This window comes from Copadichromis virginalis, linkage group LG5 (assembly GCF_057382275.1).
Source record: "Copadichromis virginalis isolate Kocher_CV1m ecotype Utaka linkage group LG5, C_Virginalis_male_GT1.1, whole genome shotgun sequence".
NCBI lineage: Eukaryota > Metazoa > Chordata > Actinopteri > Cichliformes > Cichlidae > Copadichromis > Copadichromis virginalis.
The window spans coordinates 18,561,721-18,588,880 of NC_140622.1; the positions used below are offsets into that span (position 1 = coordinate 18,561,721).

Here is a 27,160-nt window from a genome sequence, read left to right on the forward strand (position 1 = left end):
TACCTTAAGAGAACTGTGCATAAACACAATACCCACAAACCTCAATGAACTGAAGCAACCTTGTAAAGACGTTCCTCAACAACAATGTGTTCCTCAATATCATACTGAATTGTTTTCTGTAAGACTGGAGTCATGCAGAAAATTATGTTATTACTGCTAAAGATGCAAGCATGATGCCAGCTAAGATTAGATGAGCGTCATTGTATGCACAAGTGTACAAGAAACTGTTGAACTTGGTGCACACAGACAAACAAACAGGTATTGATGGGTTTTACTGTAGCTTTTCAGAAGACTGCAACAGGGCAGTAATTCGATTTGAATTTGATAGTGCTCTGGCTAAGAGCTGGAAAACGTGTTAACTCTCTGGATACTTTTTTTTTGGTGGGGGGGGGCTTCCCCTTCAGAGTCAAAATCAAAATCGTCAGGTGGAAGAACCCATGCATTTCCCAGTCGACTTGCTTCCCCCTCGACCTGCCCGACCATGCAGAATGAGCATCTAACCACTTGACATAGTCATACATTCTCTGCATATTACTTTGAATAAGGATCTTTGGTGCTGGCTAGCTAGCTAGCTGCATGCAGACCAGTAGGCAAGCATATTTACCACTTTCACTGATCATGGAAGAAAGGTAACTTCCTGATGCACTCTGAATGCACTTACCTTTTTCTGAAGAACAATTAGATCATAACCTAAAAGACTGAACTGTGAAGAAAAAACAATATACAGTGGGGCAAAAAAGTATTTAGTCAGCCACCGATTGTGCAAGTTCCCCCACTTAAAATGATGACAGAGGTCAGTAATTTGCACCAGAGGTACACTTCAACTGTGAGAGACAGAATGTGGAAAAAAAAATCCATGAATTCACATGGTAGGATTTGTAAAGAATTTATTCGTAAATCAGGGTGGAAAATAAGTATTTGGTCACCTCAAACAAGGAAAATCTCTGGCTCTCACAGACCTGTAACGTCTTCTGTAAGAAGCTTTTCTGTCCCCCACTCGTTACCTGTATGAATGGCACCTGTTTGAACTCATCATCTGTATAAAAGACACCTGTCCACAGCCTCAAAAAGTCAGACTCCAAACTCCGCCATGGCCAAGACCAAAGAGCTTTCGAAGGACACCAGGAAAAGTATTGTAGACCTGCACCAGACTGGGAAGAGTGAATCTACAATAGGCAAGCAGCTTGGTGTGAAAAAATCAACTGTGGGAGCAATCATGAGAAAATGGAAGACATACAAGACCACTGATAATCTCCCTCGATCTGGGGCTCCACGCAAGATCTCATCCCGTGGGGTCAAAATGATCATGAGGACGGTGAGCAAAGATCCCAGAACCACACGGGGGGACCTGGTGAATGACCTGCAGAGAGCTGGGACCAAAGTAACAAAGGTCACCATCAGTAACACACTACAACGGCAGGGAATCAAATCCCGCAGTGCCAGACGTGTTCCGCTGCTGAAGCCAGTGCATGTCCAGGCCCGTCTGAAGTTTGCCAGAGAGCACATGGATGATACAGCAGAGGATTGGGAGAATGTCATGTGGTCAGATGAAACCAAAGTAGAACTTTTTGGTATAAACTCAACTCGTCGTGTTTGGAGGAAGAAGAATACTGAGTTGCATCCCAAGAACACCATACCTACTGTGAAGCATGGGGGTGGAAACATCATGCTATGGGGCTGTTTTTCTGCCAAGGGGACAGGACGACTGATCCGTGTTAAGGACAGAATGAATGGGGCCATGTATCGTGAGATTTTGAGCCAAAACCTCCTTCCATCAGTGAGAACTTTGAAGATGAAATGAGGCTGGGTCTTCCAACATGACAATGATCCAAAACACACCGCCCGGGCAACAAAGGAGTGGCTCCGTAAGAAGCATTTGAAAGTCCTGGAGTGGCCTAGCCAGTCTCCAGACCTCAACCCCATAGAAAATCTGTGGCGGGAGTTGAAAGTCCGTGTTGCTCAGCGACAGCCCCAAAACATCACTGCTCTCGAGAAGATCTGCATGGAGGAATGGGCCAAAATACCAGCTACTGTGTGTGCAAACCTGGTAAAGACCTATAGTAAACGTTTGACCTCTGTTATTGCCAACAAAGGTTATGTTACAAAGTATTGAGTTGTATTTTTGTTATTGACCAAATACTTATTTTCCACCCTGATTTACGAATAAATTCTTTACAAATCCTACCATGTGGATTCATGGATTTTTTTTTTTTTTTCACATTCTGTCTCTCACAGTTGAAGTGTACCTCTGGTGCAAATTACTGACCTCTGTCATCATTTTAGGTGGGGGAACTTGCACAATCGGTGGCTGACTAAATACTTTTTTGCCCCACTGTAAGCTAGGGGTGGGCAATATAAACGATATACGATAGAAACTATATAAATTTGGCCAACGATAGAGATTTTGACTATACCGCGATAGCGCGTGTTGATGATGTCATCAAGCTGCACCTGTTTTGGTTGAAAGCATCGCAGCAGCTACAACCATTATCATCTGCAAATTATGCCGGGCGACAGTCATAGCAAAGTGATGAAGCACTTTTGAAATATGGGGAAAGCCAAAAACTGCGCTTCCTCCACTTCCGTAACATTGATTCATTAATGTTGAATTTTCTCGCAGCTGTTCTTTCCCATGTTGTTGCAGTATATTAATAACTAACCTCGTATTGTGGATGAATAATCTCAGTTGTTCTCCTGACTGAAGTTTGCCCCGTGTATAGCATCCTGCTATGCGATTGCATTTGTCCCTAACCACCAGAATCCCTCACGTTAACTTTTATCGAGTGGGGGGAAAAAAAGTTGGCGTTCATCCTCCAGCTTCACTGTGCTAATGTTATGCTAACATAGCTGTGTCGCTAGCAATCACGTAGCACAACATTATATACCAGGTAGTCCAGCTTCAGTAACCCTGCAAACACCACTGCTGTTTAGTTTTCTGTGTTCATTTATGTTGGAAGTGGTAGCAGAGCTGTACCTTTTAATTAGTTTCAAAAATCTCTCAGTCAGAACATGGTCTGTCAGGTTTAGGTGGAAACTAGCGAGCTAACTTCCTGTTAACTTGTAACTCCGTTAAATTTAATAAATATTGTTTTCATGGATGCCTGGATGTTAAACTTAATTGTTACACCTGTTAAAGCAGCAACGCTGATGATTTTATTAAAGATGAAAGAATTTAGACCGTTTTTAACTTTCAGTGTTCATTTGACTTTGGGATCTGAAGGGACGGAGTTTTGGACCCAGATTACTCCGCGAAGCTCCTCACTACGGCAGCCGCAATGTTCTGACAATCCATCAAGCTGTGCAGCTTACCAAAGTTGTACTAAAACATTTTTTTAACAGATTTCTGCACGCCAAAATCGGTTCGAGGTCAGTAAGCACAACCAGAATTCATACATAAGGCACACTCTCGATTTTTGAGAAAATTAAAGGATTTTAAGTGTGCCTTATAGTGTGGAAAATACGTTATACAGAAGAAAAGAATATATCGTGATATATATCGTTACCGCACATGCTTCAAATTATCGCCCGGCCCTAATGTAAGCACAAATCAAGCTCAAAGTTTGGAGGAACTTCTAGTATTTAAGTAGAGTATTGTATTGAATGCAAAAGGGCTGACCCAGACCTGGACACAGTCGGTGGCTGCCATTGTGCTCAAATGCAAAACTGAGGATTAGGTAGAGATAAATTAAACTTAATACTTTATTACTTATGGATTACATTTTTCATTAATGATACTTTCTTCTTTATTATGTCTTCATTAAAAAACGCTTAAATGGCGGGGGGAAATATAAACTTTTCAGAAGGTTGTAAGCAAGCTTAAATTAGAGTGATAACAATGTGTTCGATATGTAACAGGATTGACAGGATTTGTTGGGAACAATCAAAGTGTTGGTGAGCAGCTTGTTTTCTTTAATCCTAAACGTAAATTTATCTTTGTTTTAAAATACATAAGCCCACTCATCTTTAAGTATTTCTCGTCTATGGGCTATTATGCCAAACCATAAATCGAGTGAAATTTTCATTTGTTATATAGTTTTCAGTTTCTAGAATTGGTAAGGTAGGTAAGGTAAGATTACCTAGAACAAAGGTGAAGTGATACTCATCTCGACCTCTCTGTTGCTCTAAGCAAATTTCTGCCAGGTTAGTTATTGTAAATCACTTGTGTACAACCTTTGAAATGACCCATTTCTTCTAAATGACATTGGTACAATTTCCTTGCTTTTGTAGTTCCACTTGAAGCATTTTAAACCACCCTTCCCCCATCCCCCACTACCAACTTCAAACACGTGCACTCATTAGGTTTGCGGTTTCAATTTGTAGTCGTCGGCGTTAGTGGACCGATCTGCTTACACACTGACATGCGAAAAAATGGCGCCGCTGATGACTCATTTCCTTGAGAAAATGTGCTAGGCATGAAACGCCAATGAAGTTTTCTGATGAAGCTAAAATGATTCCTAGAAAATCACCTGTGGACAGAGAGAAACATAGTCAGGCATTTCTCTTTTCTAGATACGCTGAGTAACTGAGTCAGTGTGATGACCTACATTTTTGTTTTCTCCCGTGTTGTGTAAAAACCCAACATGTGAATATGTCAGGTCCGCAACATAATTTTGGAAATTCGGTGCTGGTCATCTCTCCTGCATGACAAACTGGAAGCGGAAGTCTGTCTGGGACTGCTGGATAAACATGTTATTTGTACAACCTTCAGCACAAACTTGGTGGTTTGAACCGTATGGCATTGTGGTTATGGGATTTCTTTAATTTCAGAGTGCTAACCACAGTTGCTACTACCACTCCTGATTGATAGAAACTTTGTTCTTAGTATTACACTCTGTTATTAGAGTTTTAGATCCTTAGAGCAAATACAAACTTGCCTTTATGATATATTCATTGAGAAAATCAGCTTTAAAAATCCAGTTTTATAACACTGTACCCTCCACATGTACATGTGAAAGACTGTAGCTTAACAAGTGTGTTACAGTTTGCTGCTGTTATGGTGTAAAATGTGTGCAATTCCTCTGAGCTTTTGAAAATATTAAAAGAAGTGTGAATTCTCAGCAGAACAGATGCTTCAATAGATTCATTTACATTGATGAACCCTACTGCTTGCAGTGCAAAAGTACAAGATAAGTTTGAATAATGGCTGGATCACCTCAGAACTGGCAGTTTAACATGTTGATCTCTCACACTTTTTTTTTTTTAATCAAAATGAGTTCAATCAAACTGCTGCCCATTTTTCAGTATGCAAAATGTGAATGATTAATTTAAAGAAGTTCGAAGTGTGCTGTGGTTTAGAAGCCCTGTCCCGTGGCGTCCCCGGATCTTGCTTGCTTGCTATACATACGCACACTGCCATATACCATTAGACACACTCGGATACAAAATTGACGTTGATGATTCTACCTGAAACTCTCACAGTCATACCGTGTGCAATGAGATTAAATGAAACTTAACATCAAGCATGCTAAGTGCGAGTTTCTCATACTCATTTAAATTCAGGCTAACATTCATTAGTTTACCAGTGGTCAGCATCTGCTTACATCGACCTTTTCTTCAAGTCTTTTCACATGCATATGTCTGCGCCTCATTGGTAATACATAGTGTGGGGTGTTCCTGTGTGTTATCATAATGTGATGAGGGGCCATGGATGTGTAAGCAGTATTTTACTAAATCTGACTACAGTATAAATATAGATACTTTCAAGATGGTTCATATATAAAAGTACTCTGCATAACACGTTTTTGGAACGAAAGGGGGCATTTAAAGACCTAGTTTATCAGCTACGTTGAACACATTAACATTCTTTTTAGAGCAGTCTTTAACATTTGCGCAACACAGGGAAGCAGAAGATCAATCAACCAGCAATCTGTCTGTTAGTCATACTAGAAGTGTGTAAAAGACCATAGCAACCTACTTCTGTCTTTCACAGACTCTAGCTGGACCTAGTAGATTGCCAGTAAAATAGTAGTAATTTTTATCGTAAATTTACTTGAACTAACTTAAAAAAAAACCATGCAAATTTGAATTGTTGCCATGCACACTTTGTGGTATACAAGATGAACTAGTTACATTCATGGAAGAAGGAAGTAACTGTAAGATTTAAATACCTTACAGATGGCGGATTAGATTAGTTTGCAAAAGGTGTGAGAAAAAGTCATTTTATTGGTTTCGCACACTTTTGTTGGTCAACCAACAGACCGCAGACCACCTCTACAAGGCAGAGGAAGAGAGCATCCTCTTTGCTTTGAAACGGCTTGAATGGTGTGCTGTATTTCCTACAACTAGGGCACACACCAAACCCCACATCCTGACAGCTATTTTAGCTTTTGTGCTACCCCCCCCCCCCCCCCCCCCCCCACACACACACACACACGTTTCAGAGGACATGTGTTTTAATGTGTTTTCGCACTGCAGTTAATTTACCAGAGTTTTTCTCTCATTTTAATTTTGTCCCAGTGAGAGCAATTTCCTCTGTCTCTATTGGTATCATTGCAACAAGCCACCATAATTGTTTGTTTGGACATCTGGTAGGGTATCACGCTGTACATGCAATAACCTGGAATCAAACATAGAAGACTGTAAAGCACGTGTATTTACTGACATAAGGCTTTTTTTTCTTTTTTTCTTTTTTAGCATGGATGGTGGCGAGCTTTTTAATCGAATCCAGTCCAGAGGAGACCAGGCCTTCACAGAGAGGGGTAATAAACCTATATTGCCCTAAAAATCCCAGCATTTCTTACTATGCTTTATGATGTGATTATGTAGAAGATTTGATTAATCATAAAGACATATGCACTCTGATACCAGCTAAATACATTCAGTCTCCATTTGTGACGCTTGACATTTGCTGACACAGTCACTTAAAATCTGTTAAAAAACTGAACTGTCTCATCACTTCAGAGGCTTCTCACATCATGAAGAGCATAGGTGAGGCTATACAATTTCTACACGCAATCAACATCGCCCACAGAGATGTCAAGGTACGTGCTCTTTGCATTGCCTTATCATACTTATTCATAAGAAATAAACTTTTCTTTAAACTGAGGATGACTTAAAGTTACTAATGTTGTAATCTTATCTTTATGCTGGATTCCTGAATACTCCCTGCAGCCAGAGAATTTACTGTATTCCTCAAAGAGACCCCGTGCCCTGCTCAAGCTCACAGACTTTGGTTTTGCCAAGGAGACCACCTCACTTAACTCTTTAGCTACTCCTTGCTACACGCCCTACTATGTTGGTAAGAACCTGTTTGTGTTTATTACTACATTACAGCTGCTCTCATTGATAACTAGTTAAAAACATCCCTCTCTTGCCTTTTCCTTCTTTTCTTCCTTATGGCATACAGCTCCAGAGGTTCTCGGCCCAGAGAAATATGACAAGTCATGTGACATGTGGTCGTTGGGTGTCATTATGTATATCTTGTAAGTTCTTGTTTTTTTTCCTCCCTCTAATCCTTTTGTTATAGATGTCACATTCAATACGGAAGCATATAATGATGTTTTACACCTTCCACAGGCTGTGTGGATATCCTCCGTTTTATTCTAACCATGGTCTAGCCATCTCTCCTGGGATGAAGAAGAGGATCAGAAATGGTCAATATGAGTTTCCCAACCCTGAATGGTGTGATGTATCAGAGGAAGGTAAGATCATAAAAATAGACTTTGTTAATGCAATGTCGAAACTAATTTTTTTTAAACTTTATATTGACTTGTAATATTTCCTCTACCAGTCAAAGGTTTGGACACACCATATCATTAAATGGTTTTTCTTTATTTTCATGACTATTTACATTGTAGAATCTGACTGAAAGTATCAAAACTATGAATGAATACATATGGAATTCTGTAGTGAACACAAAAATGTGAAATAACTCAAAACACGTTTTATATTTTACATTATTGAAAATATGCACCCTTCGCTTTGATTACTGCTTTGCACACCTCTTGGCATTCTCTCGATGAGCTTCATGAGGTCGTCGCCTGAAATGGTTTTCCAACAGTCTTGAAGGAGTTCCCAGATATGCTGAGCACTTGTTGGCCTTTTTCCCTTCACTTTGTGGTCCATCTTATCCCAAACCATCTCAATTGGGTTTAGGTCAGGTGACTTTCTAGCCAGGCCTTTTGGCGCAGCACTCCATCACTCTCCTTCTGATAGCCCTTACACTGCCTGAAGGTGTGTTTGGGGTCATTGTCCTGTTGAAAAATAAATGATGGTGTAACACACCCAAAGAAAGATTCTAGGTCTGACCAACCGTCTCTGTCGTGGGCAAAAAGATGACAGTCAATAAAATTCTAAAAGATAATTTATTGACAAAAAAATATATCAAGAGATAAAAGATAAAACAGTCCAGTGTCCCATTTATGAATTATATAAAAAACACACAGTCCCAAGGCCAGAGCCAGCTATGCCACATGGCCAGTTGCACTCCACGTGTTGCCTGTAACAGGGTTAGAAGTTGTCCTTGGAGACCCACCACCCTGCAAGCATATAGCCAGTGGTCACTCCAGCCTCTGCAACTCTGCTACCTTTAGGCTGTGGCATATAATAGGCCCTGGCCTGCACAGAGAGACAAAACGACACTTTCACTATAGAATTCATAGCACAAAATCCATCCATCCCAAACATATCTGATTTCATCACATTACATACCTGCACAGAGAGACAAAACGACACAGCAGTGTTTGTAGTGTGGGCTATAAGTTGACCAGTGTATCAGTGCAATCAAGTACACCTGCCTCTAATTAGTCCAACCCCATTCCAGCCATTGGCTCACCAAAAATGTGACAGACAGACACACACACACACACACACACACACACACACACACACACACACACACACACACACACACACACACACACAAAACCACTCCCAACCCAGTGCAACTTCACACAATAATATGGAGCTGAATTAACACAGGCACATTAGTCTACCATGTTACAATGGTCCTACTAAACGCAAACCCGGTGTGATGGCATGTTGCTGGAGGATGCAGTGGTAGCCATGCTGCTTCCGTGTGTGCCTTCACTTTTGAATAAATCCCCAACAGTGTCACCAGCAGAGAACCCCCACCATCACCCCACCATCACACCACCTCCTTCATGCTTCACGGTGGGAACCATGGATGTAGAGACATCCATTCACCTTTTCTGTGTCACACAAAGACATGGCAAGTAGATCCAAAGATATCAAATTTGGACTAAAGCATGGATTTCCACTGGTCTAATGTCCATTCCTTTTGTTTCTTGGCCCAAACAAATCTCTTCTGCTTGTTGCTTTTTTTTAGTAGTTTCTTGACCATTAATTCCCGTATTCGCACAGTCTCCTCTAAACAGTTGATGTAGAGGTATGTCTGCTACTGGAACTCTGTGCATTTATCTGGGCTCTAGTTTGAGGTGCTGTTAACTTGGAATTTCTGAGGCTGGTGACTCGGACGACTTTATTTAGCAGCAGAGGTGACCCTTGGTCTTCCTTTCCTGGAGCGCTCCTCATGCGAGCCACTTTCACTCTAGCATTTGATGGTTTTTGCGACTGCACTTAGGGACACATTCAAAATTGTAGCATTTTTCCAGACTGACTGACCTTCAGTTCTTTAAGTAATGATTGACTGTCTTTACGTAGCTGATTGGTTCTTAATATGAATTCTAACAGTTGTCAAATAGGGCTGTCAGCTGTGTACAAACCTTGACTGCGCAACACAGCTGAGGTTCTCGAGCCCATTAAGAAGGCAAGAACCCCGACAAGGCACACGTGAAGTGAAAACTAGGGCTGCCACGATTAGTCGACTAGTCACGATTATGTCGACTATTAAAATCGTCGACGACTAATTTAATAGTCGACGCATCGTTTGAAGCTTTGTAAGATCACAAAGGACGCAGGAATGAGTAGTAGGATTTAAGAGTGTAATAACGGACTGAAACAGAAGATGGCAGCACTGCATGTACAAGGATGCCAGCTGCCGTTAATCCCCGAAGAAGAAGAAGCTGTGTCCCAGAATTCATAGCGCAGCCCAGCGCAGTTGTCAACAATGGCGGCAGCTAGTTAGTTTTAACTTTACTCTTATTATTCTTTCTGGGTCACAAAATAAACGTTTAACATATTTTCAGGCGAGAATGTAGCTGTGTAAACCTCAAATATCTGCTCAGTTTATCAAGACACCACATATTTTCAAAAGCGCTCCGACGTTTTCAGAGACGTCTGTTACCCACTAGCTCGTTAGCTAGGCGGGGGCAAGGCTAACTAGAGCCGTGAGAACACCGGACTCCCGGCAAATCGTTTTCAAACCCACCGCCGTCTTTCGCTAGTCAGGTTAAACATATATATAAGTCACTTAGATAACTTAAAAATGTTATTGTTTGGCTTTCTTTAGTATTTTATTTGTTCCTGAGTAAATCGGTTTGGCTGAGATTAAAGTTATAGTTTTTGCACAGCTAAAACTGTCAAGCAGACAGCTGATTATCAGAAGTGTGAGACGCTGGAGAATATACTCCGGTGTCCTGTTATATTTTAGAAAGCAAGGAGTTTATTAAACTTCACCGAAACAATCTGCAAATTTCATTAAAAATTAATAAACTACCATCTTGTCTTTATTTTTAGTTAGCACAAACACTTCAAGCTGTAAGCTAATGATAGTTATATAAGACCAGATGCTGCTGGTGCAATAAGCTGTACGCTGTACGTCCAATGGATGATGATCTGATTAGTCGACTAATCGCAAAAATAATCGGTGACTAGTCGACTATCAAAATAATCGTTTGTGGCAGCCCTAGTGAAAACCATTTCACGTGACAACATCATAAAGCTCATTGAGAGAAGGCCAAGAGTTTGTAGCACTGTCAACAAAGCAAAGGGTCGCTATTTTCAGGAATCTAAACTAAAAGTTATTCAACAATGGTTTCTTTGTTACAAAATTCCATGTATTTTGTTTCATATATTTGATGTCTTCAGTATGTATCTACTGTAGAAAGTAGTAAAAGTAAAGAAGAAGAAAAAACATTAAATGAGACTGTGTCCACACTTGTGACTGGTGGTGTATCTATATGTAAAATGGAACTATGGAGGTGCCTTATTTCTAAACAAGAAATTTCATAATGGTATCACTTTCAAGTCTTTATAAAAGATTTCACCTAAATATGACAGTCAGACTGGTCTTTACTTTATTATCAAAAATTAGAAACTTGATGTGTTTCACATCCTTTACTGTCGTTCACATTTTCTGCAATTGAAAGTGATGCATTTATTCTGTGATGGATTTTTGTTTAAAAGAGAAAATGCAAGCTGGTGTTGCTCTCTATACCTTGTAAAATGACTCTAGTTTTTGTGGAAGTTGTCGACTGATGGGTTGTACTTACTGTAATGCATTACTCAAGAAGCAGTGCAGTATTTACTGCTGATAAAGTCGTCTACTTCAGAGTGGGTTTTTTTCTTTTTAACCACAAAACAGACAAAGCAGTATATCAAAGAAAGATGAGCTCTAGTGTTCACAGTGTTTTGGTTAAGGCAGCCAAAGTATTACCATCATACCAAATCTTACACACTTTTTTTTTTTCTCAATTCACATAACCTAATTTAGGAAATAGGCGACAGAGGTGCTTAGCACTATTGTACCACATTAAAAAGATTTGAACCTTGTGGTTGCCTGGGTCGTTGCTGTGTGGAGTTTGCATGTCATCTCTGGGCACTCTGGCTTGCTGACACAAGTTATTGGTGATCTTAAATTAACCATTTGGACTGGTGACTTGTCCAGGGCGTGGCCTGGTTAAGAACATGAATAATTTGAAAAAGTTTTCAAATATGGGATACTATGGACTCTCCCTGAACTGTTATTATATCATTACATCTGGAACAAACAGACATTCAAAATGCTAATTAGGTTTGAAAGTCAAAGGTTGCTGAGATCACATTACTCAAAGAGTTATTTTGGATTTTAAGAGTCAACTTCACTCTGACATAATTGTCTACAAAACATTCTTTTTGATTCATTTCCTTAAATCAGATTTGTAAATACATACAAAGGGTGATTTCATACAAATGTCTCTTTTATTTTTTATTAATATAATAAAATTTTTTTGCAGCGAAACAGCTGATTATGACTCTTCTAAAGACTGAGCCCACCCAAAGGTTGACCATCACAGAGTTCATGAATCATCCCTGGATCAATGTAAGCACGCAAGTTAACTTCTGCTTAAACAGCTTACTAAATTTTATTTATTTGATCTTTTATTTACCCCCTTTGGTTAAAATCATGAGTGTTTTTCACCATTATTTATTTATTTATATATATATATATATATATATATATATATATATATATATATATATATATATATATATATATATATATATATATATATATATATATATATATATATATATATATATATATATATATATATAAAAAAAATATAAGTAAGAATGAATTTGCCTCTGTGTGTCATCCTAAAGCAATCAATGGAGGTTCCCCAGACCCCCCTTCACACCAGCCGGGTTCTGATGGAAGAGAAGGACGCATGGGAGGAAGTCAAGGTAAAAGATGCCTGCTTATCGTTGCACCATCCATATGTTGTCAGCTTTTATGGTGACAAATAGTCAAATAGAAAAATTACTTAATGTGAAAGTTGACACCTACTACCTGTTGCGGTTTCAGTTGTTTGATAATTGCAAAAATCCATTTACATTTAAGAGTTCTTTGGGGGGGGTTTCCGTGCAAAAATAAATTGTGTTCCAAGCAAACATTTTAAATAGCTCATGGATATCAGAATCCAGAATTAAACATGGAAAGTTGTATTTTTTCGTCATTTATTTATGAATCTGAAAACACAAACTGCAAGTTTCTTGTGTAAGCAAAAACGAATGAGTACTTGATGTGCTGTACTGGGAATGCTTGCAGCTAATATACTGGAACATCTGTGCTACCTGAACCGGTGTAACCACAAGCTTCAGCGGAACTGTATTTTTTTTTTTTCTTCTTCTCTTCCTCTAACACAGTGTCTGGTGAAAATAGTTATATTAATCACATTAGTTTTCATTCATGTGAACGGAAACTTTAACAAGGAAAAAAATTGCAATGTTGTCATTGAGACTGAGCAGCTTTACCAACCCAGCGTGTGGATCTAGGGCAGTGTGTGGAAAACAAGTAGTCTACCTAAAAGGAAAAACAAATCAACTTTTGGAATCATGTCATGATTTTTGTTTATTAATCTATTATTTCTACTTGAGTGTGTTTGCAACAGGCTCACCAAGTAAAACAGATGAAGTTATCAGTAGCTTGTTGGTCTCTGGTAATTTGAATGGATTAAATATCAAAATCTGGTGTGAGGGTATTTTGTCTGTGTTGGATTTAAAAATTAAAAACTCCCAGTAGTAGCGTCACATCAAGTGCATGCCAGGCTCTGGCACCTGCTTTGCTTATTTGATAAACCAAATAGTTTAAATGTATGTCTCCCATCCATTAAAACCACAGATTTTGATAAGTAAATAAAACTAATGGCCTTGTTTTGTTTCTCAATTTAACAGGAAGAAATGACTAGTGCCTTGGCAACAATGAGGGTCGACTACGAGCAAATCAGAATTAAGACCATCGAGGACTCGACCAATCCACTGCTAATGAAAAGGAGGAAGAAGGCAAATAACGCCGTGGCTACACCTGCTGCTCACTGAAAGATGCATGCATGCCTGCCTTCACATACAAACACAGGTTGTGAAAAGGAAGCAATAAGTTGTCGACACGTGAGTCGGGTTGCATGGATTTTTCTTTTTTTTTTTCTCAGTGTTTTATTTTTCATGACAAATTGTAATGTTTTGTAAGAGTGTTTGTTTTTATTACTCTACCATTTTAACAACTCATCGCTCTGCAACAGCAGAGGGGATGTTGATCTGTGTTTTTACACCACTGAAGAGATTATGAAATTTAGAAAAGGGGAGAATGGGGAACTGACACATCCTCTTGCCTCTTCTTTCCTAAATATCAGGTTGTGTACTCACAGGGGCTCGAATGTTGGAATAGGAGATGTACGCCTTAGCATTAGCAGTAGTGATTTTACACCCCCCCACAAGCCTGCTCCAGCTCAAGCCCCAAACCTTTGAATGTTAACTCTGATGGCTAAATCCCAAAAATGAAAAAACAAAAAAACACAGACACACAAGGGAAGGTTTAGTTTTTCTTACATGCAAAATAAGCAGATGTATTTTGAACTGACAAGTGGAATGTAAAGACTCTGTCCTCGATTGTTGGAATCAGCTAGAAGTAAGCTGCTGATTCCCGGGACTCGGAGTGTGTGTCAGGTTCAGTTTGTCTTTGTGAATGTTGAACACAGGCCTATGCACTCACACAGGGGCCGTTCTGACAGAGCACCTCACTCGTGGCCCCTCTCTCCTATCTTTATCTACGCTTGTTTTTCAGGTACACAATTTTAGGGCAGAGAGGGAAGCCAGATTAAAATACAGAAACTGGCCCGTCTTTCTCCTGCATGTAGCTCATAGGAGAGTTGGAGGCAGCCTATACTGTACTTTTTATGAATTCTATAAACGTTTTAGCATAGGCCTTAATGAGTACTGCTAAATCAGCAAATGGCTTTTAACTCAAACTTACCATTTGGTTCAAGCTTTTACCAATGTTTTGCTTCAGAATTTAAAACGTTGCCAGATTATATTTCAGGTTAATGCTATGCAGATGTTTTTTGTCATCAAATTACGAGTGATTTCTGTTTATACATGTGTTGAAGAGATGTTGAGCAACTGTAGGGAGTGTTCCCGTGTTTTATGTAAGCAGTAGCATCCCCTTGGGAGTACAGAGGGCACACTGGTCATTTCCAGTTACTGTTGGTTGCACCAGGGTTAGTCAGGATATACTCAACTTGACTAATCTAGTGCAGTTCCATTATCATCTGTCAGTTCTTCACAATTCCTCGGAAACTGATAGGTTAGAAAGTACGTAGTAGCTGCTCCTCATCCTTGTGCACAGTCTGATTTACCACCAGCAAGCTGTCATCACATTCAGAGAAAGTATAATGGTCTCTCCTTCTGTAGTGTTTTGTTAATGCAACAGGACACTTCCCAGCTCACTTTGGGAATCATGGGAATATTATTGTATAATTTTGTCAGTTTAGGCCACTTCACTTTGTAAGATCACTTCCACTTTACTTGTCATATCGCACCTAGAAATTTCTTACAGGAAAAATGTTCATGAAATGTTTGTGACAATGTTTATTTTTTATTTTTTGTCCCTCTCAACACATTTTTGTAGTGGAAACACAGATGTGTCTTGGAATCTGTTCAGCTCCCGTACATTTGTCTGCTTCAGCTTTGGATTAAAAAAAACAACAACCATAAAACACCAACTTTCTCTTATCTCTTCTTTTAAAGAAAAAAACAGGATCTGTGTGTGAATGCCTGTGTTTCTGTATAGTATGGATTCAAGATCTCATCACAAAGCCAAGACTTTGAGCTCTAAAACCCTTTTCCAGTGCCCTCAAAGTAAAACTGAAAGTCTTGCACTTCAAGTCTGTTTTGTTGTATAACTGAAATTTTATGAAATTCAATAAATACGGGGGGGGGGAAAAAAAAAAAAAATATATATATATATATATATATATATATATATATATATATATATATATATATATATATATATATATATATATATATATATATATATATATATATATATATAAATAAATAAATAAAAAAAAAATCTTCCTCATATTTGACCTATGCCTCCACATTCAGGGAATTTTTCAACTGAAACACTTGTCGGTTATGATTCAGGTTCTTGTGTCGATTTGGGAATTGTGGCTTTCAGCCGAAGTGCACAGACTCAACTCGTGACCAGTTTGTATCATCCCTGCTAGAATGAGTGACTCCTGGAATATACGCATTTGCGTAGCAAAACAGCACAGTGGCATTGAGTCAACACAGACATTTGCCAACAGTGGGGTGTTTAGAGCAGTTTCCCGCTAGTGCATATGGTTCAGGTGCAAGGCAACTGTAGACTTTGAGCTTCCAGCTCTGAGTGTGACGAAACCCACAGTCATCTCTGTAAAACGTGTGTCTCTGCCAGGTAAGTGAGAGAGGGGGTAAATTGAGCCCCAGGGGAGTCCCTTGTAATAGTAGTCCTGTGGAGATTCAACCCCTCACTACAAATGCATCAGAACCTTAGGGCGCCCACTCGGCATGCTTTTCACAAAAGACGGGTCCCTGGACTCTTTCTGCGGTCTGGGTGGGTAGAGATGAGCAGCATTGTAAAATGTCATCACTATATGTACATGTTTTCTAAAGTAATATTCTCAGCAGCTGATGTGATTTGTGATAAATGCGATCAGAGGAAGTTGGTTTAGATGCTTGTTTTTTTTCCCCCCTCATCAATTTAAAAACAAGTGATTAAATAATTTTTCCTGGTCTGGAAACTGTCAGCAAGTTGGCCTCCAATATGTTATTGTTGTTCACTGTTTTTAAAAGGTGTGGGGAAATGTAGAGGATGGAGACTTCTCAGCTGAGCTGGTGACACACAGCTCAGAGTTCTTTGAAGTGGCATGCCATCCTGATTCTCACACACAAACACACATCCTCTTGTACGTGCCGGCTCTGACTTGACCTGCTGCAGACAGTAGAGCCGTAGATGCGGCACATTACCTCAGCAAGAAACCCGCAGCACAGAGTAAACCAGACATGAAATGGAATCCTTGTGTTGTCAGTTTAGCATGTACAGTGGCTTATCTTTCACATGTGATGGAAATCCACATCATCTTACTGTCAAGAACAGCCCAGCGTGCATGTTGTGGTTAGTGCGGTTGCTTTGATTACGTTTTTCTGATAAATTTTCTTTAGGTCCCTGTAACAAAGGTGTGCTTCTTGGAGAAACATGTTTTGATCTTTAAAGCTGAGTTGCACAAGGAAGTGTCACTATACATTTAGTATAGTGCAAGTTATAAATACTGGAAAGCAAAGTGAGGGGCCTTTCTAGAAATAATACAATGGATGGCTTTTGATTTCTCAGTTGCTACCCAAAGAACTTGTTTTTGTTTTTGTTTTTAAGAAAAGCTGCTTTTTTTTTCTTGGTTTCAAGCTTTAATAAATAAATTATTTTGGAGAACAGCTTATGAATTCAGGCTCTCAGTGGCTCCTCTGTAATTCTCAGACTATGAGACCTGAGCTGATGGCAGTCAGACCACCTGTTGCTGGATTGTTTTTCAAGATTGTTCTCTGTGAATGAGGCTGCATGTTTAGGCTCATTGTGGTGCTACAAAATGAATTTGGCAGCTATCAGATGCCTCATTAATATTAATAATAGTAATAATAAGTCATAGTTATTGTTATTATTAACAGTTTTTGTGCTAATATTCTGCCATGAAACACTGTGATATTCATCTTATATGCAGTTATACAGTGAGTAGTTATAGTAGAATAGGATCGTACTGTGACAACCACATGCTTTGTGTGGCACTTTTGTCATTTGCAGAACATAACCTAATATGGTTATGTCCTTTTTCAGCAAGTACCCAGTTGTGCAATGTGTGGGGAACAGCTCTTAATATTGTGTTTGTGAAATCCGTCACAACATGATCAGAGCTCACACCGATGTCTTTCCAGTGAACGATGCAGAAAGGTTGCCAGGAAGAATATCCATACTGTGCCTACAAAGTGACATGTCATGCACTGTGTCCTTTTACTAATCGTGTCATGCCAAGAAGGTGGACTAATAACTCATAATTGAGTCTGTCACTTTCTATCGAAAGGGTATCAGTCTTTGAAGGATCTAAATTTGGTGCATGTGTGTGTAGAAATATTCTTTGCAAACATGCTGAATCTTAATTATTCTAAAAATAATGAATCATAGCTGGTCTATTTGACATCTGACTGCTGTTTCCTTTTCTTCTTGAAGATGCTTTTGTTTCCTCACATAGCTTCATGATTTCTAAACAGACTTTGTTTTTCTATTAATTAAAAAAAAAAAAAAGTACGAGTTTGGTGTGGAATAATCTGACTGGCCTGTACAGAACCCTGACCTCCCTTAACCCCATCAAAATCACCTCTGAGAAAATATTGAACAGAAATTGCAAGTCAAGCCTCTTGTCCAACACCACTGTTGGGGGGTGGGCAATCATTCCCAGAGACACATTCCAAAATGTCATAGAAAGCCTTCCCAGAAGAGCGGAAGACATCATAGGTGCTCTGCCTACGGATGTAGGATGGGATGTCATAAAACCTCCTGTAGGTGCAATGTGAAGGTGACCGTTTTTGTCCATATAGTGAAGCGGCAAACTGACTGAACTTTCAATATGCACTTGCAGCCTTAGAACCAGTCTTATAAGAGGTACCTTCCCTTTGATTAATTGCCTCGTGATCGAGTACCGAAACCTCTGAATAAATGTTTTTTTTCCAGGGTGCGGAACACATATGCGTCTGTGTGCACTGTTTGTTACTTTCCTATACACGTGAGCCATGAAACAGATGAGTGAAAGACTTTTTTTTGTTTATATTTCCGTCAACAAAATCAGACACCCATGCATCTGTGAAAATGTTCTATTCACTGAAAACACCATGAAACTTAATTTTCAAAGATTCCACACAGCCGTATTTCATTTGCCCAAGGAACAGATATTTTAATTGCTTTCTTTATTGTGACCTGCTGTTCGTGAGCATGCCTGTACAATATTCAGAGATGTTGCATTCTGCTCAATGCCATGCTTTAGGTGGATGTGAATATTTAGTGTAAAAGAGTACCAGCGTGATACTTGTGAAAATGATTCTTCAGTTTTTCTCAGCCTGCTTTGAAGCTACTGCTGTCTGAAAGTCCACTCATTACATAACAACCAGATGTGATCTTAAGCGGTTTACGTGGAACCGATTCCAGAGCTCTTTGGGGGGCGGGGGGTGACTGAAGTGTGAATCTGCAAGCATCTTTAAAAAAATCGAAATAAAAAAAGCACTGACCACAACACTGCTGACAAACTGCTTTTTGCACAGGTCAAAAAAATAGCAATGCCCTGTTAGAACAAAGTTATGAATGATATCTTTTTGCAAGGTACTGTCATTGCTGAATTGATACTATTCATCCCACGTTGAGTCAGCAAGTGACTGACGAAATGTCCTGGAGTAGTTTCAGTGCAGCCCTGAGTCAGGTCTGGAACCTCACTGATGCTTGTGAGTTTGTTTTGTAGATGCTTCACTTTCAAAAAAACAGTCAAAGATACTACAGTACACAGGTGTCTGTGTACAGTTTCTTCTTCTTTATTTGCAGTTCAGATCATTGACTGTTGTATGATGCTTTCACCACACCCTCCCCAAAATAAATCTGCAATTGCTCCCCATGACTTTGTGCTCCCTTCATTGTGACAGAGTGGTTTTAGTTTGCCTGTCAGTTTTGTTCTAAATGTGTGTGACTAAGTGAGATTACTTTTGCATGCATGCAAGTGTGCATATGCCATTGAGGGTGAGGCTGGCTAGTTGGAGTTACGGTAAGATACAGCAGTGTTGCTGCTGGTAAGTGATGTATATGGGTCACGTTTGAGGTTAGTGCATCAGCATGTTGACAGTGCAGTCTATGGTTCCTCACGTATACTGCAGGATGTGATGTATTCAGTGCTTTATTCCTTTTAATGGCAAACATAGCAGCTTTTACATATCGTGAAAGCAACTCTAAAGAGACATCTGTCATATTATTAAAGTAATTTATTTCAATTTAACAGAAGGCACAATAAATATAAAAAACACAGAATGAAACATCTTTATAAATAATTATAACAAATGTAATATTATTATAACAAAGTGTCCTTTTTTAAAAACAGCATGATAATGATTCAAAAGGATCCTAACAGAAAATTGTCCATAGGACAAATTGGTTATAACGTCTCATAAAAAATAAAGACAACAGTTCAGTAAGTCCCATACAAAAAATTCACATCTGTCAATACTTGTAAAAGTTCTGTTTCTCCCAGAGATGAGCTTCATATCTTGATTTAGGTCAGGAGGTCTTCCAGCAGAGGTTATTGTCTGTGTCGTTTAGAAGCCAGGTATGTCTCAAAGTAGTTAAACAATATGTCCAGCTCTCCCATGGCCTTGTATAGACCTCTGCTCTCCATCTGCATATGAGCAAAGACAGGTTCACTTAGTACAAATGGCAAAAAGTATAGGCATGCATATTCTTTTGAAATCAGGATTACAAATATTGCCTCACTGCATGTGTGACTTTGACACTCACCTGAGTGTAAGTAGAGTTCAGATTGTTGATGTCGAAATGTTTTTTGCAGGAGAAGTAGTTCCTCTGTAAGAAGAGCAAAAGAGACATGATGTTACTACTGGTGATCTGCATGCGGACAACATTAAGAAAAGAACCTTAAGGCGGGAACATTCAGTCTCTTCTCTTCCCTTTTTGCATAATCTGGAAGATGCACACTTGTGCATTTCAAAAATCACATGACTAATGCAGTATTAAGACTCGTTCTGTGAGCACTCACTTAAACCCGAATCAACCTGTCGCAGGGTACTTGGAAATTTTTTGGTTTAATGAATTAAGAAATTGGATATTTGTAAATGCAGAGTAGAAGCTAACTTCCTTGCAGATGATCACAAAGTCAAACGGCTATTTAAAGTAAAAATCAAAATCAATATATAACTCAATTTATAGGTGTATTTTATCAACCAAACCCTATCCACCTGACCAAACATACTTTGCAGTGATTACTTGTAAATAGTTTTATTGAATTCTGCTCGGCTTTTTTTTTTATTGCCATCTTTAACGACTTGAGCGAACATAACAAAAAAGTCATATGAAGCCACTGAATGGTAGTTTAAGGCATGCACTTGCGTATTCTACAGAGGATACTCGTGACCTTAAAGCAGCGCAAGGTGAATATTTACACGGTTTGTTTTGCTGTGGGAGTTAACACGTGTCAGATACTCACACACTGGGTGACATCTCTCTTCAGGGTATTGAAAATTTCTTGTATGGACTCCACGTGAGGCTTTAAGTTCTTGGTGTCTTCAGTCACTCCGGCCATGGCTGTCGGCAGAACCGTGTCCAGGTAAAATTCCAGTAAGCTGTTCATGGCGTAACAGGCAAACGGGCTCTGATGGAGCAGAACATCAGCGTGGTTATTTTCATGCTTTTCTTATCAAATCCTAAACTTTTTGTGGAGAGGGTTTTTTTCCCCCTCGAGAATCTTACCTTAAAGGAGTCTTCGACGGACTGATCTAGCAGCGCTGAGTCTAAGTCATCGTTTGCTTCCTGCAAAAACAGCGAAGGAGAAAAAAATAGTAAGTGCGCCGTGAGACACCCGTGCACCCACAAAGGCTGACAGGCAGAAGTGAGAAAGTGCAGCATCCCCGCTGTGGGGAAGGCTGGTGATGCTGCAAAAATGCCTGCAGAGAACGTGCTTTTACTCACGTAGAAATCTCTGATCCGTGAATAGTCCTGTCTGAGCTTCTTGAGCCTGACGGGGAAGCCCTCCACGAAACGGCAGCAGCGGTTGTTGCACATAGGAGAGCACAAAGCAGAGCTGAAGAAAGACGCGAGCGCCAGGACGCACAGGAGGACGGTCTGAGAAGTCATTCTGCTGGATAAGATGCTGAAGTGTTCTGGCTGGAATGAAGAGAATAGCTGGTCCACAGAAATGCTGATGCTCCTGCTGCTGCTGCACAAAAGGCTTTGTTGGATCTTGCTGAATTGCTCAGAAGAGAAAAATGTGTATACTAGAGCTCATCAGTTGCTTTAATTTATAGCAAAATCTGGCGAGGGAGGAGACTTACTGGAAGAGAAATGGTTAAACATGCTTCATACATGAAGGGGAATTTTTTTTTGGCCTAGAAGCAGCTAGTGTGTTGCATATGTTCTACCACTCCCATCATATGGGTTGGTATTGACATCATGGAAATAAACTCTGACATCATTTTCTGTGATCAATAATTCAATAGGTTTTTGCTTGTTTTAAAAAAAATGATTTTTCATATAGTAATAATATTGCATATATAATAAAAATGCTGCTACCACTACCAGTAATAGTAAATATAGTTATCCTTCATCACCTTATTATAATCATTATATATTTAGAATTTTTATTCAACCTGTTGCTTTTAAGTGACAAGTTTACACGCATCGACCCTACTAAGTTCCTAAAAGGAGCAGATAAAGAACTCCAAACTGATTTTTCAGTGTAAAAATTGTGTTTAAAGTCCATGAAAAGCAACGTATGACTATTCACAATAACAAAGGAAATCGAACCCCCATATGGAAATGACATGAATTGTGGTTTGAATATGATGACGCTGTGGATTCTCGCTGCATGTCAGACATACGTAATAAGAGTGCTTTTCACTTTGAGTTGGAGTTACTGCAATCTTTCTTAGATTCCATAATCCTTTCTCAGTGAACCATTTTGCATTAAAAACAATGTATATATGTTTTCAGATTTGTAATAGAGAAACCGCACCGAGAAGTGATTCAGTAATGTTGGGAGTGTAAGAGGTATTTCCCCCTTAGTACTTTTTTTGAATGGAATGTCCAGCAGTCCAGATAATTTGATATCTCCCCAATTCACACGTCGTCTTAGGCCGTGCATGTTAGGCAACACTGGCATTTGGAAAATACGCCCGTGTGTGGGTGTGGGGAGGGGGGGGTCATTCTGTGATCGCCTCTGTGTGATAAACAGACTTTGCAGTCAGCAGACAAATGAAGGGTCAAGCTAAAGTTCATTTAACACGTGACACATACATAGTTTTGCAATAATATTGTAATAAGAGATTTAATAAAAGGGTTTCAAGTTGTTTTTGAAGGCAGAAGATTTGAAATGTCTAAATTATGGTGTAACTTTCAGTTTGTTACAAAAAATAAACAGAGCAAGGGAACATGTTATGGTTTGGGTTAGGGAGAGAAAAATCAAGAAGTGGTCAAATCTATCCACGATATCTATTATCTGTGAAATCTATAGTGTAGTCGTTAACCCATTCGCTAACGTGTAAAAGATCCCTGATTTGAGACCGAGAGCCGACAAACTCCATCCTTAGAGGGTCATGAGCTAGTGTACTCTCGTTTGGTCCCATGGTTATGTCATTAAGGCCAATCCAGCGTAAAATCTATGCATGGGGCAACACCTTAGGAAGTAAGGGAACAGCTGAAGTTACTCCACGTAAAATAAATGAATCAGCAGTGACCAGTTCATGGGAAACGCCTCATACTTCACATCAGTGCATGAATGCGCTCTGCATTGTGATTTTATAATTTGTATAATTAGTTGCTTTTAAGATACTTCTGACTAGTCTGATACGTCATTTTTCTGAAAATGACAAATTTTAAGTTGTTAGTCAGAATCTTTTGTCATAAGATGTTTAACCAGATAAACTCCTGAGTAATAGAAACCCACACCACACAATAAATGAGGTCTTCAGACCTGCCATTCACAGAACTGAGGTGTTATCAAGGTATGATTAGTTCAGGTTGAAATTGTGTTACTGGTATTAGTAATGCTAATCCCGTTTGCCACGAGATATACCTGAAACCATATGCAAAAGATTAGCAAAAATGATGTCATCCATTGGTTTGTGGGCTACCGTCTTCATGCCTCCAGTTAAGCATTTCACCACACCTTCCTGTTGTAGGTACTAAGTTGGAAACCTTTTTGCCTTAACTGCTTTAATTCTTCGTGGCACAGATTCAGCAAGGTGTCGGAAACATTTCTCAGAGATTTCGGTTCATATTCACTTGACAGTTATGCACATCCACGATGAGAATCTCTTGTTCCACCGCATCCCAAATGTGCTCTGTTCGACTGAGATCTTGTGATCATGGAGGCCATTCGAGTACAGTGAACTCAAAGTCATGCTCAAGAAACCAGTTTGAGATGATTTGAGCTTTGGGACATGATAACCTCCTGAAGGTGTCTATGAGAAGATGGATACTCTGGGATCACAAAGGGATGAACATACCCAGTAAGGATCCAATAATACACCAATAATGCTCAGGTAGGCTGTGGCAGTTAAGTGATGCTAAGATGGTACTAAAGTGCGCCAAGAACATTATACGAGCAGCAGCAGCCTGACTGTTGATGCAATACCCTGCCATCCAAATGTCACAGCACAAATCTAGACTCATCACACCTGACGTTTTTCCCAATCTCACCAGTTGTGATGAGCCCATGTAAACTGTAGCCTCTTGCAACAAATTCCTGTTTACGGGGAGAACATGCAAACTCCACACAGAAAGACCCTGGCCTGATGGTGGAATTAAACTCAGGACCGTGCTGCCATGCAGCCTGTAGCAAGCAAAAACTCTTCTCGAGACTGAAAAAAATCTTAACAGCAATCTAAGGCAAGGGAAATGTTACTGAAACTGAAAACACAGTGCTAAAAGGTCAAAGTATTTACTGAGGTAATAAATCAAGAGAGAAGTTGGGTCTTATTCTTTAAGGGCTAAGGCACTTTATAGTCGACTTCTCTGTTCTGGTACAGAGGTTACATCAGTCCTCCATCAGTCACATTGTAACAAGCTGTTTCCTGGTTTTGAATCAGTATGTAGCACCAAAAAAAGGAAAACCGCATACACTTTAATATAGCTGCCTTTCTCGGGTGACATTTGCATTTCTGTCTCATTTTAATATAAAATAAAGTAAACTGACAGACTTGTGACTTTCACACTAGAACGCTGCAAAATATAGATGAAAGCTACAGGCGTGAAGTTTTATCTCTTTGTTTTAGCAATATCACAATACTATGAAAAAGAATCTGCGCTGTCAGAAAGTTAACATTTTCGTTAAGCGGCGTCTTCATCTCAGTCTGTAAAAGGTAACCTGTCAAACGAAACCGCAAAGAAGTGCTTTAGCAGTGATATTTCCCACACCATACAACGGTTTTCTTCTGCCAACACATCCCTTTTCATGTCCTGTTCACAATTTTCTTCAATGAAATGGGGACAAAGCAGAGCCAGAGCTTATCTTGCATCTTGTCGCTTTGTTGTAACAGTCGGCTGGGAGGCGTATGCCTTGTAAATAATTAGGTGTCTCTGTTGTCTTTGCGCTTAACCCTTCACCTCAGTTTGCTGATGCTGTCATGCACCAGTGCTGAGAATCTGCTGTCAGCGATTTTCAGCACTTTACATGAAACTACTGCTGATATCACATCCAGTTGAAACCTAACCCACTCCTGGAACTTGACAGAAATGAGCTGATATAACAATGCGTCTGAATGTGAATTTCTTGTGCTCTGCAGACCTGATGACTTGCACTCTGTATTGTAGTTATGCCTTTCCTCAGCCTTGTGCATCACATTTTTTGTCAGTTTATCAGAAACTAACGCGTCTTTACAGTCACATTCACCACACTCCTCTTTCACTTTCACATTGTTTGTCCGTTTGAATGCGTGTGTGTGTGCGCGTATGTGTACTCTCCCCCCCCCCTCATTTGTAGCACACAACTCTTCTCAGGTATGTTTCAGTTATTGTTTATATTTTGTGGCTTTGGTTATATAAACATAAACAATTGTTATGAAGTGTGAGTGTGTGTCTCTTCACTAGTTTTGTGTAGCTTTAGAAATTCTCAAAAAGGAAATGATCAGAAATGCATCTTCTATGACCAGGGTCAGTAAGTATCGTTGATACCGCCAGTCACACTCACATGGATGGGTGTGGTAACAAGTTGCATGAGATCTGATCTGACAGCTGGTAACGGGGTGGATCGATGCCTATTTTGAAGAATGCTCAGAACAGCAAAAGAGCAAATTTCTTGGAGCTTCATCTTCGTTCCCTGTAGTTGACCAACAGAGAACTACGAGTAATTCTTCAGTCACTGAACTGCCCTCCCAGCTTACTCACTGTGATGAATGTGCTCTGCTTAGTGATGGAAATGAAAAAACGAATTCATCATCATTTATTTATTTAATGCACACTTGACTGCAAACGGACTGGTGCTATTTACTCTATTTGAGCACTTGAAGTGGTTTTCACCACAGTCCTCATTCATTCACACACACATTTATACAAGTGCTTTTTGCCAATACCTAAGTGGTTTTAACCTGACACACACACACAGAATAACACATGCACATACACAAGAATACAGTAATAAATAAAACGTTGTCAACAAATTTATTATTTCTGCAGAGCTGTACAAGCAGTATGAAAAACCCGTATTGGTGTGATGTGAAACTTAAGTAGCCCTGCGCTCATGCTGAGTCGTCATCTGTCAACTGGGGAAACTCTGAAATTCCCTGTGTTCAGCTGACCCGGACCTACTCACTCGTTAATCTACTTTCTGGTTTGTAACTGATATGCTTCAGTTTGATATGATCAAGAATTAGGTTTCATTCTCCATACTGTCTTTATTATTAGCGGGTTTTTTTTTTTAAAGTCAAAGTGCGTAAGCACATGCACATATTTGGTAATTTGCATATGTGCCTAAGATGGTGTTAACCGCACATAAGTAAGAACTGCTCATTGTGACAGCTCATGTTTTCCACATTCCTTTTTAATGTAGTGTATAAATGCTGAATTAGTGAAAATTAAAAATAACAGTTTCTCCGTGCATCTGTAATGATGAATCACAGTTTCACAGATTCTTATCGTTTTAATTCCATGCTTGGTCTGCTGTTCGTCAGATATTTTATTTTTTTTTATATATAAACACACTTGGTAAGTAAACTGGCTCTTACATAGCATTTTTCTACCCTATGTGAGCACTCAAGGTGCTTTATACAACATGCCTCATTCACCCAATCACTTTTTTTCTATGTGCAAATGCTTTCTATGTAACATTCACACTCTGATGGATTCATGCAATATCTTGCCCATGCAAATCTGGCTACTCCAGTCTGCATGCCAAATATGCAGACTGGCTAACCACCAACCTTCCAATCAGCAGATGACCTGCTCTCCCTTCTCAGCTACAGCCACTCCAGACAATTGAATAGATATTCTTTGAATTCCATTGTGTTTTGATATTATACCACCTTAATAATCAGAGTGAATGAATCATTAAACGATGCATGTTATTTTTGAGCACTCGAGCTGCATGGATATGGATACATGGATATATCATATATGTATTTAGAGTCCTGAAAACAAACAAAGCATGATGTACTTTTCTGGATGCAAAAATTGACTCGTTCCAAAAAGCTGATGCTGTTCATTTGGACGTGGCGTTTTTAATGGGAAAAACGTCTTGTCACGCATCCAAGTGAT

At 39.4% G+C, this 27,160-nt stretch overlaps 2 protein-coding genes across 2 annotated transcripts in view; one reads left to right on the forward strand and one right to left on the reverse strand.

Moving 5' to 3' along the window:
* The window catches only part of mapkapk2a (MAPK activated protein kinase 2a), a 36,685-nt gene extending 21,134 nt beyond the window's left edge, over window positions 1-15,551 (forward strand). Inside the window, exons 3-10 of the mRNA XM_085456346.1 lie at window positions 6,634-6,698; window positions 6,901-6,980; window positions 7,111-7,237; window positions 7,346-7,421; window positions 7,516-7,640; window positions 12,075-12,160; window positions 12,445-12,525; window positions 13,516-15,551. Of these exons, the coding sequence (XP_085312472.1) occupies window positions 6,634-6,698; window positions 6,901-6,980; window positions 7,111-7,237; window positions 7,346-7,421; window positions 7,516-7,640; window positions 12,075-12,160; window positions 12,445-12,525; window positions 13,516-13,659 (784 nt within the window). The 3' untranslated portion in view covers window positions 13,660-15,551. The remainder of the gene's footprint in view (window positions 1-6,633; window positions 6,699-6,900; window positions 6,981-7,110; window positions 7,238-7,345; window positions 7,422-7,515; window positions 7,641-12,074; window positions 12,161-12,444; window positions 12,526-13,515) is intronic.
* A 4,102-nt stretch (window positions 15,552-19,653) lies between these two features.
* On the reverse strand, window positions 19,654-21,661 carry il10 (interleukin 10). The gene is made up of 5 exons (XM_085458032.1): window positions 21,383-21,661; window positions 21,164-21,223; window positions 20,901-21,065; window positions 20,198-20,260; window positions 19,654-20,078 (listed from the first exon to the last, which is right to left on the reverse strand). Exons 1-5 carry the CDS (start codon window positions 21,545-21,547, stop codon window positions 19,983-19,985), a joined length of 549 nt encoding a protein of 182 aa, XP_085314158.1. The 5' UTR covers window positions 21,548-21,661; the 3' UTR covers window positions 19,654-19,982.
* Between the last annotated feature and the right edge of the window lie 5,499 nt (window positions 21,662-27,160).